Here is an 18,645-nt window from a genome sequence, read left to right as displayed (position 1 = left end):
GTCCATTTCAGTTCATCTTCAAAACATAAACTAACTTTACAATCTCAAAACTGTTCATCCCTGAATACAAAACGTCTTGGCACCCAAAAATGAGAGTCTGTCCATCACTATTTCCTTTTGAGGGCATAATAGCTTTGCCATTTCAAAAGGCATTATCCATGATTATCCTGAGTGGCAAGCAACGTTTCCATTTGCTTCTCAGTCACGTGAATAGTTATTTATATTTTTCTTTTCACCATAATCCGCGAAATTAGTGCGGACGGGTTTGATGTCGGTGAGGGCGTGGTGAGCAGCCGAGGCGGGTCAGTACGCCATCACCTCACACAGCACCATGGAGAAGACGCGGTGCCACCTGTTGGCAACCCCGCTCGCCTTGATTTACGGGAAACGACCCTTGATGGGCTGAGCAGGGCCGAGAGAATACAGGGTCCACGCACGCGCACCTTAAGCCGATGAGGGCGGGGCTAGAGCTGTGACGTCACAGAGTGCGGGTTGCTCTCTCCCCTACCCCCTCCCCCTCTCTCAGGCTTCTCTCTCTCTCTCTCTCACGGGCGGCCCACAGGGGGCGGGTTGCTCTCTCCCCTACCCCCTCCCCTCTCTCTCTCTCTCTCTCTCTCTCTCTCTCTCTCTCTAAGCAGCAGCATATTACCACACTAATATTGTAAGTAATAAAATTCTTATTGATGACCTTGATACTTTTTTACAGTATATATTATGAGAATATGCTGTCAGTTGACATTCTCACTGCACAAAGGATATGAAAGTGGTAGGGGACTAGGGGTCACATTTAATGATACCACTATCAAAAGTAACAAAACACTGGTGCATACTTCGGAAAAGGCATAATAATATGTTAGGAGCAACATCAGTGCATACTATTACAGTTCACAGACAATTCATCAGTATTCTTATGTCCTCATAACTTTTCATCCTGACCAATCAGGATCTTCCTTTTGTTTTTCTTTGCTGTCTTACTGTCATGCTTTGGCATGACAGTGGCGCACACCCCGCCACGGTTGAACCCAGACTGGCCGCGGCAGCCACCTCGGACTCTTCCCTGCACGCACCCTGTGACGTCACGACCTGCGCGGCCCGGTGGAGTTTTTGGTGGCTCCTTGCGCGGACCCTGTATTCTCTCGGCCCTGGGGCTGAGGACACTCCACGTGCACGCGCTCTCTGCTCACGGGGATAATGGATTAGTGGATTGAGCTAATGAATGTGTGTGTGTGTGTGTGTGTGTGAGAGAGAGAGAGAGAGAGAGAGAGAGAGAGAGAGAGAGAGAGAGAGAGAGAGAGAGAGAGAGAGAGAGAGAGAGAGAGAGAGAGAGAGAGAGAGAGAGAGAGAGAGAGAGAGAGAGAGAGAGAGAGAGAGAGATAATCGCCAACTTTGAATGCTTACCAAACTGATAATGAATAATAGTCGTAATTACTCTGGCGCTGCTGAGGACCTAAAGTCGTATCATTCATCGTCTCCAACACATGTGTTTCACGAAGATGAAGGCAAGTCAAAATCAACCTTACCTGAAGAGAGCGTTGTTCAGTCTTGTAATGGAGGCGCACTTTTTGTGGTCCTGCGGCGACAGTGTGTCCAGGCGACGCTGGTTCTCGACGAAGACTGTGAGGCGGTCAAGGCCGAACACGTAGTCTCGGTACAGGGTCTGCTGGTCTGCGGACAGATGCGGAAGCTGTGTTTGAGATCAATCACACTAGTTAAGTTTGGATGCAGCTTTTTTTCTTTTTTTACAACAAAGGAGACAGCTCAAGGGCACAAAAAAAGGAAACAATAATAAAAAAAGGCCGCTACTTGCTGCTCCTAAAAAGAATCCAAAGAGGTGGCCAAAATGCATGTGATAAAACCATAAGACATGAAACCATATGTTCAGGATACACTGATTGTAGGCTACAGCACTTTCTTCTAAAAGAGTGACATTTTGCTACTCATGGTTTACTATGCATACCAAAAGCGCTCCATCCCGCTCCTATTTTCTTCCTTATTATTTTTCGACGGCTAGGTTTGTACACCTGTTTGTCTCAACTCTCAAATGTTTTGCTCTCGATCACTATTGGTTGCCCTGCCACTTGATTATCAGATATTAGTCTCGTCGTTTTCTTAATCATTTCAAACCAATACTTTGAGGTTGTGTGTGTAGTTTCTAGTTTTTACGCCCTCCGTGTTGTTTCTCGATCACCCTGTAAAATTTTATGAGAAATAGTAATACCATGTCATCTGCGAATCTAAAGTAGAAGGTAAGTAGAAACCAACCTTGGCCACGTCCCTGCCAGGTGAGCAGCGCCAGGCCGCGCACCTGCTGCCGCCCGCCCAGGTCCACCATCCACACGGGCTCGTCCACGCTGTCGTTGTCGATGACGGGGCACGATTGCAGGGTCGTGTCCCGGTTCCCGTCCACGGCCAGGCTCGCCGGGGCGTAGTTCCAGTCTGACCACGAGTGTCTCTTGTCGTTGACCCAAGTGCTGCCCTTGTAGGCGATGTTCTCCACTGCGGGGCAAATGGCGGAGGTATCATTTAGTGAGGAAATATGTTGACCTACAAAACCTGATCTGACGCCTCACACACCACAGAAATCTATGGTAAAGACGTGATGATGTTTTCATATGCACAGCAAATAAATAAAAAAGTTCTAAACATAATCGGACAATATCTAAACTGATTTCTGAGAACCTAAATCCACCATGCAAACCTTCAAGAATGTGTTAGCAATTACATCATCATTCTTTTTAACACCATCCGTGATAGCAGTATTGCCAATTATACGCCATAAATAAACATTTAACTCGGAAATGGTCACGACGATTAGCCTTATTGGGACACCAAAAAGCTTGGTTTCCAATGTATTTGGTATGTTTGTGTGTGTGTGTGTGTGTGTGTGTGTGTGTGTGTGTGTGTGTGTGTGTGTGTGTGTGTGTGTGTGTGCCATTCACCATGGTCTCATCACGTGCTGGACTCGCAATTGCCAGTCGTAAGGTCCCCGATGACTTTGGAGCTCCTGTGACGGGTCTTAGGGCATCACTTTTTTATAAATACTAGTAAACACTTTTAAAGTTATTTGAATTGCGGATGTTGCTTTATGTAATTAGTACGTTGTTTTTTTATTTGTTGTGATCTATATTATTTGCTATATTACATTATTCACTGTAATATATTATTCACTTCTGGGTGGAGAGGTGGCTGAAGGAGGCTGCCCCTCCGTGTCCACTCTGCTCGGGAATCGACCGAAGGACCTTTTGGATGTGAACGTAGTGATTCGAACGTGTTAACCAAGGTCTAAATAAATTCTTCTTTCTTTAGATCTTGATGTTAACCACTAGGTAGTACATGTGCACGTATGGATGTACACACACACACACACACACACACACACACACACACACACACACACACACACATCGCACCTTCATAAACTTTGTATATAAAAATGTTCGACCAAATAAAACAAAAAACCGGACACATGTTGGACTCGATCACATTGAAAGTGCGAATAATACTGATAGGAACAACTAAATAACAATGTGGTGATTGCATAAACCGACAAACGCAATATAGTTGACTTAAAAAGCGTTTATATCTAAGGCCTTTAGCGCGAAGGATAATAATGACTTTGCGCCGGCCTTGTGAGGTCTCCATTGTGGCTATCGTGAGCATTACTTACTGCGACCGTCAAATCTCCGATACCAAGTTCAACACAGGCTCGGATTCAGGTGCGTCATCACAACCAGGGGTACCAACCATTCCGAGGCGACTAGCCATGATCGATTCATTTTCACATTCATCTTCTTCTTAAAGATGTTCCCCCTTAAAAGCAAAGCTCGTTACGGGTGTGGGGATGCCTCCGCCGCCGCCACAGACACGAGTAGCAGCCGTTGAGCAGCGAAGGAGGCACGGGCCCCCCAGGCAGGCGCCCAGAAGCAGCCCGTAGCAAGAGCCGGGCGAGCAACCAGGCAGTCTGCTACCGGCGGAAGGGCCGGTTACGTTCCTCGCCCGACGAGGGCTGGCGTCCCACTGTCTCTCTCTCACACACACACACACACACACACATTCATCGTGCCCAGGTGCTCGATAAGTTTTTGGTGAGTGTACATACATACATACATACTATATATATATATATATATATATATATATATATATATATATATATATTATATATATATATATATATATATATATAATATATATATATATATATATATATAATATATATATATATATATATATATATATATATATATATATAAACACACACACACACACACACACACACACACACACACACACACACACACACACACACAAGCATTGTCAAATATCACGATCATCATCATCATCATCTCCAGGGCGTCCCTGAAGTCACGGGAACATTTCCTACCACAGGCGCACAAATTACATGCAAATGTAGTCTTGCATGACCATTGCAGTCCACGAGAAAACATATTGCAGCAACTGTGTGTGTGTGTGTGTGTGTGTGTGTGTGTGTGTGTGTGTGTGTGTGTGTCATGCTTGCTCGCGCGTGCGTGCGTGCTGGCCAGTACGTTCCCCCATCGCTCAGTGTCTCTGCTCATGTACAACATTGTACATGTTTAACACATCAGTCCATCCTGGTTGTGTAGCCAGGAAAGTATGATTAGAGAGCCGCCTCGCCAACCGGTCGCATGAACACAACGTATTCACTTTACGGCCTGGCGGTAAGGAGCCCTCGCCGCCGCCTCGCCGCCGCCCCTCCATCACGCGCCCTCGTTGATTACACAGCGCCGCGCGAAGCGTCCTCTATAATCATGAACCTGCCGCCCACCGCCATGTTTTCAAATGTCCAAATTTACCGACTAAAAAACTTATAACTCGATGAATATGCGTTAAAGAAAACTGGTACTGAAGCCTCTAGTCAGCCGGGCATTATTCGTAAGACTGTAGCATACGAAGGTAACAAGCGGCTTGCTAACTCGTCCTAATTGAGTTCTAAGCGAATGAGTCATATACATAATTTACTGCCTCAGCCGTGAAGACTGTCTTACTAAATTATTAACCTATTTTGAAAGACGTGATAAATAATAAACACAGTAATATATTAATCTATGGAATTGTTCTCTAGTGCGAAATTTTTTCGTCTCCTATTTCCACTTGACGCCCCTGCACACCCTGAAGCCAGCCTGTATCGTCTCCGCCAGTTCTTCTCCCCCGCGCAGTTGCTATCCATATACAGGGGCCTTGTCCGCCCTCGTATGGAGTATGCATCTCACGTGTGGGGGGGCTCCACCCACACAGCTCTTCTGGACAGAGTGGAGGCTAAGGCTCTTTGTCTCATCAGCTCTCCTCCTCCTACTGATAGTCTTCTACCTCTTAAATTCCGCAGCGATGTTGCCTCTCTTTCTATCTTCTATCGATATTTCCACGCTGACTGTTCTTCTGAACTTGCTAACTGCATGCCTCCCCCCCTCCCGCGGCCCCGCTGCACACGACTTTCTACTCATGCTCATCCCTATACTGTCCAAACCCCTTATGCAAGAGTTAACCAGCATCTTCACTCTTTCATCCCTCACGCTGGTAAACTCTGGAACAATCTTCTTTCATCTGTATTTCCTCCTGCCTACGACTTGAACTCTTTCAAGAGGAGGGTATCAGGACACCTCTCCTCCCGAGTTTGACCTTGCTTTTGGCCGCCTCTTCTGATTCTTTTATGGGAGCTGCGATTAGCGGGCTTTTTTATTGTTTGTTTTTTTGTGCCCTTGAGCTGCCTCCTTTGTTGTAAAAAAAAAAAAAAACCCCAGCTACCACTTAAACCATTTTCTCTCAGATGAACTTGTGTGTGTAACTTCTAGCAGCATAGCAGTGAGGTTTTACTTTAATGTGAGAGGCAGCATGAAGCAGGGTGAGCGACAACCACTTTTTTTCCCAAACCAGGTCACAAAGGTTATTGGTTATTGTGGAGCTTGACTTTCTTTTATGGAAAACTTAATGTAACAGTCAACTAATCCTTCTTATTGGCTATTTATTGTCATAATGTCTTCAGTTGTTTGATCATATTTTTTCGCAGTTTTTATCCAATCCTATGGTTGTTTTATTACGTACATTTCAGTGAACTCAGAGGAGAGATTCACGTAATAAAAACTTATATGAGAAGGTTTTCCAGGCATGCCAGACTTGTAACACTGATGAATGTATTTAGTAATTGAATGATTTGCTTGTCTCTGTGTTGTCCTTTCGCAGTAAAATAAAGTTCAGAAGTTTTACGAAACCTCTTTCCTACTCCAGTACTTGACAGGCCATTTTCCATCACAGTTTTCATTATAAGGTTTTATACACAAGTGAATATTATTGTTTTGCTAGAGGCCTGTGTCAGCACGTGAGCTAAAAACATTACCTTTCGTGTGGCCGCCCAGCACTTTCTGCTCGCGTGGTAGCGCGCACACGCTCAACGGTGTTTGCCACACTCAGGCAGCTGGGTCAGCTACTACTCTGGAGCAATATTTAAGTCAAGAATCAAGTCTCTGGTGTGTCTTAAGGTCAGTAACGAAGATTTAGGCGGTCGTCGAGTGGTTGTTGCACCAAGTAGTGGACGTCGGGTCTCACTGCGAGTCGCACCAACGACTGATGATCCGTCCATCGCCGAGTGGCCGGGGTAACGAGAACGCTGTCGATCATCCTTACTGTACCAGAGTCTGGTACGAGCCCTAAGAGGCATTAAAGTAAAAATCAGTCTTCACTAAAATATGCTGAGGCCAGGAAAGAATTTGAACGTCGTGTTGCAGCTCACTCCAGTAGCCAACACTCTTAATTAAGTCTAGCATAACCCATTACCATAACTCGTCAGTCCATCCTTGAGGCACATGCATCAGGAACATAATCAGGGTTAAGACAGATCCCTCGAGGCCTTACACTTGCGTTTTAAGTCTTCCCGATAAGCAGCTCGCCACTAATATTCATAACCGTCCTTGTACAGTTAGAAAGTTTTTTTTCTCAAAATATATTCCTTACAAAGCAACCCAAGCAAAAAGGCGTGGACTTCCTTCTCGTGTACACCTACTGTTCTTTGATATCTATAAGAGCTCAAGCTTCCATAGAATTACATGATTGAGGTCGTGGTTCATACTTTTTTTATCAAGTGATTCTTAACATTATCTACTGTGTGTGTGTGTGTGTGTGTGTGTGTGTGTGTGTGTGTGTGTGCGGCAGTGAGCATGATGGACTGCGTGCGGCAAGTCTCAGTGAAGTCCGTGTTGGATGTGAATGACCCGTAGACTAATCCTTCCTCTGCTCCCTCCATGGGTCCTAACCTTCTCCCTTCTCCTCTTCTCCATCCATCTCCTCTGTTGCCTTTCCACTGTTATTATTCTCACGCCTAATCAATTGTCCCTATTTCTCCTTACACCTGTCCTTCTGCCTTCCCTCTACTCAATCTTTCCTTTAACTTTCCGTGTCTCCTTCCGCTCACTTCATTCTCTTATTTCATTCAGACTTTTTTTTATCTTATCCTAATTTCATGCCTTCATATCTTGTCTCTTATAACTTCTCACACAATCTCTAAAGACTATTACCATTAACGCTGTGATTGTCATTTCTCTCTCTCTCTCTTCCCATTTATCTTTCCATTGCGGAAGAGTATACTGAGCTGGGTCTTTTTATTCCCTTCCAACTCTCTCTCTTTTTTTTATTTAAACAGGGCTTACAGAAGATTGTGCTAAAGTTGAAGGTTTTAAGCTTCATCTGTCTATAGCTACATACAAGACACACATTGAATTACTGCCTAGAAGTCCTAATCCAGCTGTTCACCTCCCGCTTGAAGTCTTGAAGTGACGCGCGATGGTGGAGGTCGGTGTGGCGAGCATGCTGGTTCCACAGGCGGCTGTAGCGGGGCTGGAAGGAGCGGAAGTGGTGTTCTGTCCTGGAGAAGGGTACAGCCACTTGTTCCTGTCTGTGGGGTGCTGATCGGGTGGAGTGTATGGGGGTTGGGGGCGCGGGGAGCTTGAGAGCTGCCAGGTGGGGTGTGTTTAGATTGTGTGCCTTGAACATTACACACAGGCCTGCCACATCCCCGCGCTCCTGGAGAGGTTGCAGGGAGCCACGCGCGTGCTGAGGACCTGTGCGCTGTATCAGACGCTGGGCTCTGGCCTGGACACGATCCAGCGTTGCAAGGTAGGATGGAGGGCAGGAGGACCAGGCGAGGGGGGAGTACTCCATGAGGGGGCGTACTTGTGCCTTGTAGAGCACCTCAGTCCCTTTGGCGTCAAGTAGATGGGAGATGCGTCGTACACAGCTGAGTTTCCATGCTGCATTTTTTAATATTTTTTTTAGCATGGTTGGTGAAGGAGCGTCCCGCGTCGAACTCCACTCCGAGAATGGAGATGGAGTCTTGAAGGGGTAGCGTTTTCCCCTCCAGTTGTATCCCCGGCCCGGCTAGATTGTTGATATCTCGCCTGCGGGACATTACCATTGCTTGCGTTTTGTCAGGGGCCAGGGTGACTTGCCAGCAGCCGCTCCAGGCGACAATTTTGTCGAGTGCCATGTTGATACGACACACTGTGCCTTGCCAGTCCTGTCTGTCGCTGGTGAAGGCAAGGGTGCAGTCGTCAGCGTACGCCTGGGCCTCAGGAATGAGCTGGAGAATGTCATTGAAATAAACATTCCACAGTAGAGGCCCTAGTACGCTGCCCTGGGGCACGCTTGCATTGATGGGGTGCTGGCTTGAGGTGTGGCCGTTAATCACCACCTGTAACGCCCTGTCCTGGAGGTAGTCCCCAATGAGTTGCAGGAGGGCGCCTCGCACACCTAGGCTCTTCAGCTTGGCGATGAGGCCTTGGTGCCAAACCCTGTCGAAGGCTCCGGCTATGTCAAGAGCCACGACGAAGGTGTCGAGTCCCCTGTCCAGCGAGTGGTTCCATGAGGCAGAGTTAAGGAGCAGCAGGTCTGCAGCAGATCTTCCCTGCCGGAAGCCGAATTGCTTGGAGTTGAGGGGATGGTGGGCATCGAGGAAGGCCGTGAGTTTGGTTGTTATAAGGAACTCCAAGATTTTCCCAACAGTGGAGAGGAGGGATACTGGGCGGTAGTTCTTTGGGTCCTGTTTGCCTTTTTTCTTGTTTATGGCCACCACTCTTGCTTTCCTCCAAAGTGTGGGCCACTTGGAGGTGGAAAGGATGTTATTGAAGATGGTGGTAAGTGGTAGGGCGAGCTGGCCAGCGCATGTTTTTAGCAGGTGAGGGCTGATGTTGTCAGGCCCTAGGGCTTTCTTGGGGTCTATTTGCAGCAGCAGATTTTTTACTTCCTCTGTAGTGACAGTGAGACTCTCCAGAGAGGCCCTGGTGAGGGATGGCAGCTTCGGGGGGGCGCGGAGGGGATCCGGTACTGACATTTTGGAAGAGAAGTGGGCCGCCAGTAGCTCCGCCTTGTCTTTGTCGCGCATAGCCACTGACCCATCTGGCCTGACGAGGGGTGGGATGGCGTTGTCGGCTGAGAGGCCTTGTTGTTGTTTCACTCCACTCCACCACTCCTTGCTACCCACAGACTGGCCGCTGAGCTTGGTCTTCATTACCTCCTTCCAGCGTTGTATAGCCTGTTTTTGCACCCGGCTCATGTTCTTGCAGGCGTCTCTGTGTAAGGTTTTATTATGCTGAGAAGGATGAGACTTGTAACGCAGCCAAGCCCTACTCTTGGTGTCCGCGGCTATCCTGCACTAATAGCCGAACCAGGGCTGATCATTTGGTTTTAATTTATATGACTGGCTGGGCACATATTCTTGTTGCAGAGACAGAAGAAGGTTTGTTAAGTTCTCCACTTGGGTGTTGACGTCTCCTTGGAGGATATCCGTCCACACGATGGAGTCCAGATTTGCCTTCAGGCTGTTCCAATCTCCCCGGGACCACAACCAGTTCACACGGGCGGTGGCTCCGTCGTGTTCTATTGAGGTACCCTTGAATATGCCCAAAGTTGGCGGGAATGGTGGGATTGAGAAAGGTCTCCACTGTGGCTATGATGTCTGGGGAGTGCGGGATAACATAAGAGTGTGTTAGATCTCCTATGTTGGTTTGGAGGCCTCTGATGTCAGTAGACATAATCGTCAGTTTCTCTTGGAAGGTTGGGTCGGCCGGCATAATTCCAAGGTGTGTAGGGGTGTTGAGAGGGATGAGGTGCTTGGCGCTGAGACGCTTGGTAACTGGGGAGAGGAGGCTGTGTGAGGTGCTTGTTTAGTCTCTCTCTCTCTCTCTCTCTCTCTCTCTCTCTCTCTCTCTCTCCAGCCAACAATTAAATTTCACAGTATTCAGTCTAATTAATAATCGATCTTCGTCTGTTCGGAGCACTACGAAAATGTAGGCCGTGTGCTGGCGTGTAGTCATCGTATTTTCATCATACAAGACGCCCCTACCAATTACTCTACTTGGTGTTAACGCGCTAAATATCACCTTCACTCGTGTTCCTTCCAGCTGATCAACCTTGACTCTCCTTATCAACCCAGAGTGAAAGCCTGTGTTACCAGAGAGGGGTGTAGTAACTATTGGTGTGATGAGAAACGAACAACACGAAGTTAGAAATGGAGCCGTATTACTAAACATTTTGTCGCCCAAGTACACATAATTGACAAGGCTTTCGAAGGAGTTTTGGGCATTTCCAGGAGTAGTTTTATGGCCCTGGTGGTAGTTTGACCCTTCTCTTATACCGTGAACCTAAAGAAACACTCATTAAAACCCGATTGACCCCCTCTTTGACCTTTAGAAACAGCTGATGTGAGAACCGAAAGTGTCTTATAATACCGACATAAGTGTTTGAGGTTGAGTTGGCTGTACTGCTGCTGCTGCTACCGAGGAAGGAAGAGAAGAAGAAATTCGTCGTTAAGGGGCGAAACGCGTTGCATACTAAGAGAGCCGCAAGGAGAGAAAGGGAGGAAGAAGTGAGTGTTGTGAGGCTGGTACTGGGAGAGAGAAGGAAAGCGAGTGTGCTGAGGGGTGGGGAGAGGAGAGAGGGAGGGAGGGAGGCAGAATGTGCGGTGCGTTGCTGCTTCTGCGATGATGATGATGATGATGATGATGATGATGACGAGGAGGAGGAGGAGGAAACATGGACTAGCAGGCAGCAGAAAGCCTGTTGGCTCATTACTAGGCTGCCTGCGTTCAGTGATTCAATCAATCCGTTTGCCATAGGAGTGGCTTGCAGGGAAGGATTAAAGCACTTGTGTATCTACTCTTGGGAACGTTCAGTTCACTCCCGATGCAGCAAAGTGGCGATCAATGCGTTTCTTGAAGGAGTTGATGGTCTCTGCGCTAACCACTCCTGCAGGAAGGCTGTTCCAGTGGCGAACAACTCTATTCGAGAAATAACTCCTGCCGATGTCGGTATTGCATCGCTTTGCTTGAATTGTTTTTCCGTTGTTTCTTGTTCTCAGGTTGGTTTGTAGCGCGAAGAGTTTGGAGTGATCAACGTTGCTGAGCTTGTTCAGGTACTTAAAGACTTGTATCATGTCTCCCCGCAGGCGTCTCTTTTCCAACGTGAAGAGGTTGAGTCGCTCGAGTCGTTCTTCATAGGGCTTCGTCCTCAGTGATGGTATCATCTTCGTGGCGCGGCGCTGTACTCTCTCAAGTAATTCAATGTCTTGCCTGTAATTAGGAGACCAGAATTGCACGGCGTATTCCAGGTGGGGCCTTACCAGCGAATTGTACAAGGATAACATAACTCCCGGCGTCTTGTATTCGAAGTTCCTCGCTATGAACCCAAGCATTGTATTGGCTTTCTTACAGGCGGACTTGCAGTGTTTTATTTGTTTCAAGTCACTGCTGATGGTGACCCCGAGGTCTCTTTCCTCTTGCACAACATGTAGTGGTTCGCCACCCAAGTGGTATGTGTGGTTGCTGTTTCTGGATCCGATATGCATTACTTTACATTTGGCAGTGTTGAAGGACATCTGCCATTTTTCTGACCACCGAGTGATCTGGTCCAGGTCTCTCTGGATAATTTTGCAGTCTGCCGTTGTGAGGGCCATCCCACCCACCTTTGTGTCGTCGGCAAATTTTGAAGGATTGGATTTCAATCCTAGAGGAGGAGGAGAGGGTGAGAGAGAGAAATATGTGATGTTCTTGCTACTGGGGGGAGGAAGTAGGAGAGCGATGCGTCGATAGGGGAGGAAGGCGTTACTAGGGGGGGGGGGGGAGAGGGAGCCACCAAAGTGAGTGATAAGGACACGGGCGATGACTCAGGGAAACTTAGTGGGAATGATAATAGGATTACCGGGAAGCAGCAAAATCTTAGGGGGACTGATTCTCGTCGTAGGAATCGTGTCATGTCATACACTATTTATCCCTCGTCATTTGCACGCCGTTCAGCAATTTATCAGTGTAGTGTGTGGGGAAAACAAGGTGGTTTATTTAGTACAAGACAATGACGCACATATACAGACCCAAACAATGCCCGAACACCCGGATATAGTGCATACTGATGAAGATACGTACACAGACATACGGGTGAGTATATACGAACTTAATGGAGGGATAGATAGATATATAGATATAGCTATAGACAGGTAGATAGATAGATATTAAAGCATTAACATATTGATGAATGGATGACGATAGATGTAAATAAACAAAAAGATGCAAATATTTTATGTAAATAAATATAAACAAATAGATAAGATAAAACTGTTCGTCGACTAGATTAATGGACGCACAGAAGCAAACAAACAAACAAACGAATAAACACAGAGAAAAAGCAATGTACGGTTCATAAAAGAGAGTTGTAAATCCACGGCATTTTCAAGTTATAAAAGTGCTTAAACAATTACTTTAATCGACCTCCTTATAAGCGCCTCCTTCTAAGTGGCTGTCAGCGGTCTCTCGCGTCAAGTTGCTGTCTTGCCTCTGTTTCTTCTCTGTACCGTTATTCTCTTTTCATGCTTATGCTGAAGCTGTTTACGTAGTTATTCTTTTTTTTCCAGCAGAGGAGTCACTTCAAGGGCATAAAAAAAATAACAAATGCGAAAAAAAGCCCGCTACTCATTCCATGTCACGAGAGAATGAAGAATGAAGTTTACATATTATATCTTGTCTATTTTAGTTTCATTTCAAGCTCGGAAATCTTCATGATTTATTTTTCTCGGCCAACTTACAAGTTTCTTCCTTTATGTGAATATTAGGCATCTGTTTAAAGTACCTGGGAGTCTGAGTTGCACCATTCTTTCAGTCTCCGTTGAGCAAGGATTCACCATTTTTCTCATTCATATTAGGCAGCCCTTCGCTCAGCTCCACATACACTTTACCATGATCCCTGGCGCCTGGCGGGTGGGTGAGGCGATGCTTCCCATGGCTCATGTTGGCAACTGGTAATTATTTTTTTGCAGTGTTGTTTATATTTGGAAGCTAATCTCTGAGCCCCGCACAATGCCTTGTCATTATCTTGCATAACCCGACCGGCTTGCGTCACTGGACACTGTAGATACATTATTTTTCATTCAAGTTGTTAAATGAATTTCACACGATCAGTATGTGAGATAATAAAAACACATTCATTAAAATAACTCGTTATCTCTCGACCTGTTGTTTGTTCCTGGTTGAGAGTATGCATAAGAACAATAATTAGGATTGTACAACACAATTATCTTCATATTTTATTGCGTAAAGTCAGGGAAACCACCGCTTATTTTGTCCTTGCCATGATTTTGAACAGGTTTTATTACGTAGTTCAAATATTATACTTTGCTCTTACACACACACACACACACACACACACACACACACACACACACACACACACACACACACACACGTCTATATAGTAAGTTTGTTGTTCTCGTCCACTTCAATACTCGCTAACCACTTTTTTACACTCCCTCGTTGAACTTAAACGTTTCCAGCAAGTGCCCTTTGCCGTGGGTCTTAATTCCATTTTAGTAATAATAATCAGTGAATATCCCTTCTGGCAGTCCCTTCTACCAATTCTAAAAGCAAACCCATCTCACCGAGCAGTCAACGCCTTTAAAACGAATGCGAATTCAATTAATAAAAGGTGTCTGTATTAATAATCATCATCCCTTGAATAATTTCCACTGATTCCTCCCTGCACTTTAGAACAAACACGTCAGCTCTATAATGGTTGAGCCAGAACCTAGTCACACTGCAGGTACATAGGATCTGGTCAGTGTTACATACCGGCTCAATAAATCATCTGCGCTTGTGTTGCTTACGGTTTTATAAATAATGTAGCACTCCGTTGGTGCGGTTGAGAGCCACTGTGCAATGGATCCTGGGTCGAGGGTTGAAACTTGAATCCAAACAAACGCCTCATGACCATCTTTTTACACTTAATTTTCCGGAGCAAAATGATGATATATAACGACATTCCTTCATATTAGTCACAGATTTTTTTTTTTTATCTTTTCTGGTTACAAGTGTGGCTGTTAGTGCTTCTGTCTCCTTTGCTTCATCTATAACTTGCTCATGACTTAACCCAATTGTAAATACTGATTCCATGTTGATGTTTTAAAACTTTCTAGCGCCTGTTTCACCTCGCCGTCTTCATCATCTTTAAGCCCTATGTTCACTTTACTTTCCCTTTTCTCCCAACACCCTTCACCCACACAGAGTAACAGTGTTATGAAGCTTCTTAGTGGAGGGATAACGTGTTGAGTTAAAAAAAAATCGAGAAAATTTATCTTTGAGGTGAATCGTTTAGGTAATGCTGGAAGTGTTGTGTCCTCGGCGGCTATACGAACAGTGGTTAAATATGCTCTCTGAACACACTCACACATGCCACTCTGAACACATTTACACATGCCACTGTTTTCACCTCCACAGTATTTATTAGCGGCTAACTACCTCTATTCGGCGTTGATTTAATGGCAATCCGATCCTCGTTAAGCGGGAATTCATAAGCACCGACCGTCCCCTGCAGCCACATCGGTCACCATTAAAAATCGCTCGTTGTTTTATCCCGTCGGTTATCTCGGTGATGCAAAGGTACTGTCAATCCTGTCACAATAATTGGTGTGAATCCGTCAGCGTGATGCTCGTTTGACTTTTGATGAGATTTATTGTTGTTATTATAAAAGTCGAGTATCAGCGGACCAAGACAAAACAAAGAAACAAAGAAACAAACCAAGAGCAAATAGACAGATCAGTAAACAAGCAAATTCTCTCTCTCTCTCTCCATACTGTAGTCTTTCTGAGTAAAAAAAAAAGAAAATCCGTATTTCTTCATCATACTGTAGGCGTGTTCACATACTTTTCACAACTTTATTTTTCTTCACTTTCTCCTTTCGTTGACGCAATAAAAAAATAAAAATTCCTTATGGCTCTTCCACTGTCGACTCGCGGCCGTCGATTGACACTGCCAACTTGATAATAGGGGAACCGGTTTCCAACAAGGGATGGCTATGTTATGTGTGTGTGTGTGTGTGTGTGTGTGTGTGTGTGTGTGTGTGTGTGCTGGTGCTGTGTTATGCTATATATGGTCAGGCTGGGGAAGTTGCAAAGTGATTGTGCTGTGCCGGTCCTGGTTAGCATTCATGGCTATGTTAAGCAGCAGCCTTCTTCGTCCAGTGACCCTCGGATGGCAACCTGACCTATCCCTTGCAGTAGACGTTGAGATCGTAAAAATGTGAGGTGAGTGGTCCCGGAGCAGCAGTCGTGTTCAAGTCTCTCGTTGTGGGACGTCGGGAAGATTTTACTAATAAATGTTCTGCTTTCGTTATCATCTGGCGTAGCATTGAGGACACCGTTGCATCGGTCCTCTTTGAATCGACTTTGACACTGTAGAAAAAAAATGTTGCAAGCCGGCTGTGGGTTCGGAGTGACCCGATGATATGACACGCTCGGCCATTCTTCGCTCCGTGTACCCGAGTGGAAGGTAAACAAAAATATAAGCGTGTGTCGAGTATTCAAAGATATCAGGAGATCAGAAAAAAAAAACGGAAAAAAATATATAAACGTTCAGAGGTATTGATGTATGTTCTTTAAAAGTGATGCACTCAATGGTATATACAATAAAAAAATATATAAGTCCCTCCCCCTCCCACACACACACACTTACTGATGAGAACAAAAGGAGCTAAACATCCACCCAGCATCATTCAGACACATTCAAAACACTTACACGCCTGACATTGTTTCCCAAGTCGACAACAATGTCCAAGTCCGGTTGTAAGGCACTTCTGGTGGCGTAATAAGATGGAAATGAAAGAGGAGACAGGATTCTTAGGGCCAATTCGCCACTACCATAAAAATAAGCCAGAAGAAGCAGCGTGTTTAGAAATGTGGTGAGACTATTGATAGATTTTGTATCCGCAGCTTAAAGACACCACCACCAGAATAACAACAACTACACCTACTCCTAAAATATCGACTACTACTACTACTACTACTAATAATAATAATAATAATAATAATAATACTGCTACTACTACTACTACTGCTATTACTGCTACTACCACTACTACTACAACTACTACTACTGCTACTACTACTACTACTATTACCTCCACCATCACCACCACTACTACTACTCCTACTCCGCCTGGCCATTCTTCGTGTATCTGAAGATAAAATCATATATGCTCGAGCTTTAAGAGGAATTAAAGCAATAAAAATGACGGTCCATAATATATAAAGGCCTTCACTGCTTACGGTTTGTCGCTACACCCTTGGCATTGGGACATGGGATTATCGAGCCCGTCAGGCAAGTGCAGGTATTCCGTGTGGGCTGCAGGGCAAGTATATATTCTAACGCCCAAAAGGTGTCCACGGGTCGCGTCGTGCAACAAGCCATAAAACATAACCCACCTCAATAAAAACACGCAGCTTTCTTTACCTTGCTGCAGGGTTACGCCGCGTCGCCGCCCATAGTATGATGCCCCCCTATGAAGGCCTCGCCCGGCGCCTCAGAGCGGGTTTTTTGTGTGTTTTCTTGTCCGTGTTGCTGTTTTCATTGTCGCCATCCTTGTCTCGAATCTCCCACGTTAAGTATGAAGCTTTACATATGTTTCAGCTATTACGGAGACATGAGTTTCTTAGAAACAACAAGATTTATGTCTGTAATAGTGTATGAAGTCATGTCCGTGGAAAAAAATAAAAATTTATACACATATATAGTTCATGAAGTCGTGTCCATGTAAAAAAGAAAAAAATAACATTACACACACACACACACACACACACACACACACACACACACACACACACACACACCGCCCTCATAACAGTCTGTACAATCAGTTCAAGATTTATGGCCCTTACTTAACCTTTCCTCCTGCTTCCCCCGCCCATGACTGTGTACTCGCGGGAGCTTGTACTGTTTTTATATACATGTTTTTTTTTCACTTCGTTTGTGTCCGCCCGCGGCTTTCACAACTAATCTGTTTCTAAGGCGAGTTATGTTTTATGGTTTTATTTTACGACGCGACCTCTGGAGACCTTTTGGGCGTTAGACTAGATACACAATTTTGAACACAGTGACGGGGCCTTTGATGCTGTATTTCAGCTTTCACGTGTCGCTTGTTTACTTATACACAGACTTCAAAATCAAGACAGGTGTATTGTACAGGGGTAAATACTGCCTTAAAACAAATAATTAGCGTTGTAACCCCTCAATTAGATGTGTTTTTTACGAATGAATGCACGTTACTTGTATATATAGTGGACTACCATAATGAACATACAAATATATCATGAACTTGAGGAAAAGCATAAACAAACGAGGGGGCATGACTAGTGAGCTTTATTATAATCAACCTGCCGGAGTTTGGATATCATTACTACGCGCCTTCTTGTTCACTCCTTCGTTCGAACAGAGAGAACGATTATTTTTGTTTTCAGTAAGTGATGTCCAGATTTCCTTGTCTCCTATTTGCTATTAACGAAGAAGTGTTTATTTTCATTGAGGTAAGTATGTGGAATCGCTACTAGGGAAACAATTGCGTGGCTTTACTTCCATTATCATTATACTTTAACCCCTCCTCCCCGTCCCTCTCCCCGCCCCTACAAGTAAGAGAAGCGGGAAGATGGTGGTGATGATGCTAGTAATGATGAATGGTTATAATAGCAAGCAAGATTTATAATAATTGATAAGAAAGATAGTTGCAAGTCTACCGGCGCTATAGGCGTAGACGTAAAAACAAACAAACAAACAAGAAAAAAGAATCCTCCACTTGTGATAATGAACTTCCTATTTAACTCCTGCACTCCGTCACATCACCTTAACCAGAACCAATCCCTTCAATAGTAATAGCGAAAACAAAGGAGCAAAGACTTATAACTACCTCTGGGGAGAAAACAAACAAACAAACAAAAAAAGAATCCTCCACTTGTAATCCTGAACTTCCCACATAACTTCTGCACTCCGTCACATCTCCTTAATCCGAACCAATCCCTTCACTAATAACAGCAAAAACAAAGGAGCAAGAAAAACAAGAAATCAAACTAACTTCGGGTCCGTCCGTAACTTCCCATTTTTCCGGCTTAAAACTTTATATTCGTCGCTCATCATCCGCAGCAAACTTTACGTGGCCTTCGAGGCGGCGAGAAAGGGATGCCACGGAGCGCGTAATGAGTAAAGTGTGGCCCTGATTGCGATAAATGTGGCGGAAACCTTCGCTAAGTGGAGGCGCGGGAGGCGAGTCGAGGCTGCGGGCGGACGGGATGTATGTATGTATGTATGTATGTA

At 45.2% G+C, this 18,645-nt stretch overlaps 1 protein-coding gene across 1 annotated transcript in view; it reads right to left on the bottom strand.

Annotated features, from left to right (window-relative positions):
• Positions 1-773: 773 nt before the first annotated feature.
• LOC126990046 (venom prothrombin activator omicarin-C non-catalytic subunit-like) overlaps positions 774-18,645 on the bottom strand; it is a 51,992-nt gene continuing 34,120 nt past the window's right edge. The window contains exons 4-6 of the mRNA XM_050848611.1: positions 2,263-2,496; positions 1,521-1,665; positions 774-1,176 (exon numbers count right to left, since the gene is read on the bottom strand). Coding sequence (XP_050704568.1) covers positions 1,077-1,176; positions 1,521-1,665; positions 2,263-2,496 — 479 coding nt within the window. The 3' untranslated portion in view covers positions 774-1,076. The remainder of the gene's footprint in view (positions 1,177-1,520; positions 1,666-2,262; positions 2,497-18,645) is intronic.

Source organism: Eriocheir sinensis, unplaced genomic scaffold, assembly GCF_024679095.1.
Source record: "Eriocheir sinensis breed Jianghai 21 unplaced genomic scaffold, ASM2467909v1 Scaffold143, whole genome shotgun sequence".
Taxonomy (NCBI): domain Eukaryota; kingdom Metazoa; phylum Arthropoda; class Malacostraca; order Decapoda; family Varunidae; genus Eriocheir; species Eriocheir sinensis.
Note: the sequence above shows the minus strand (reverse complement) of the source record. Positions and strands in the feature narration are given on the sequence as shown.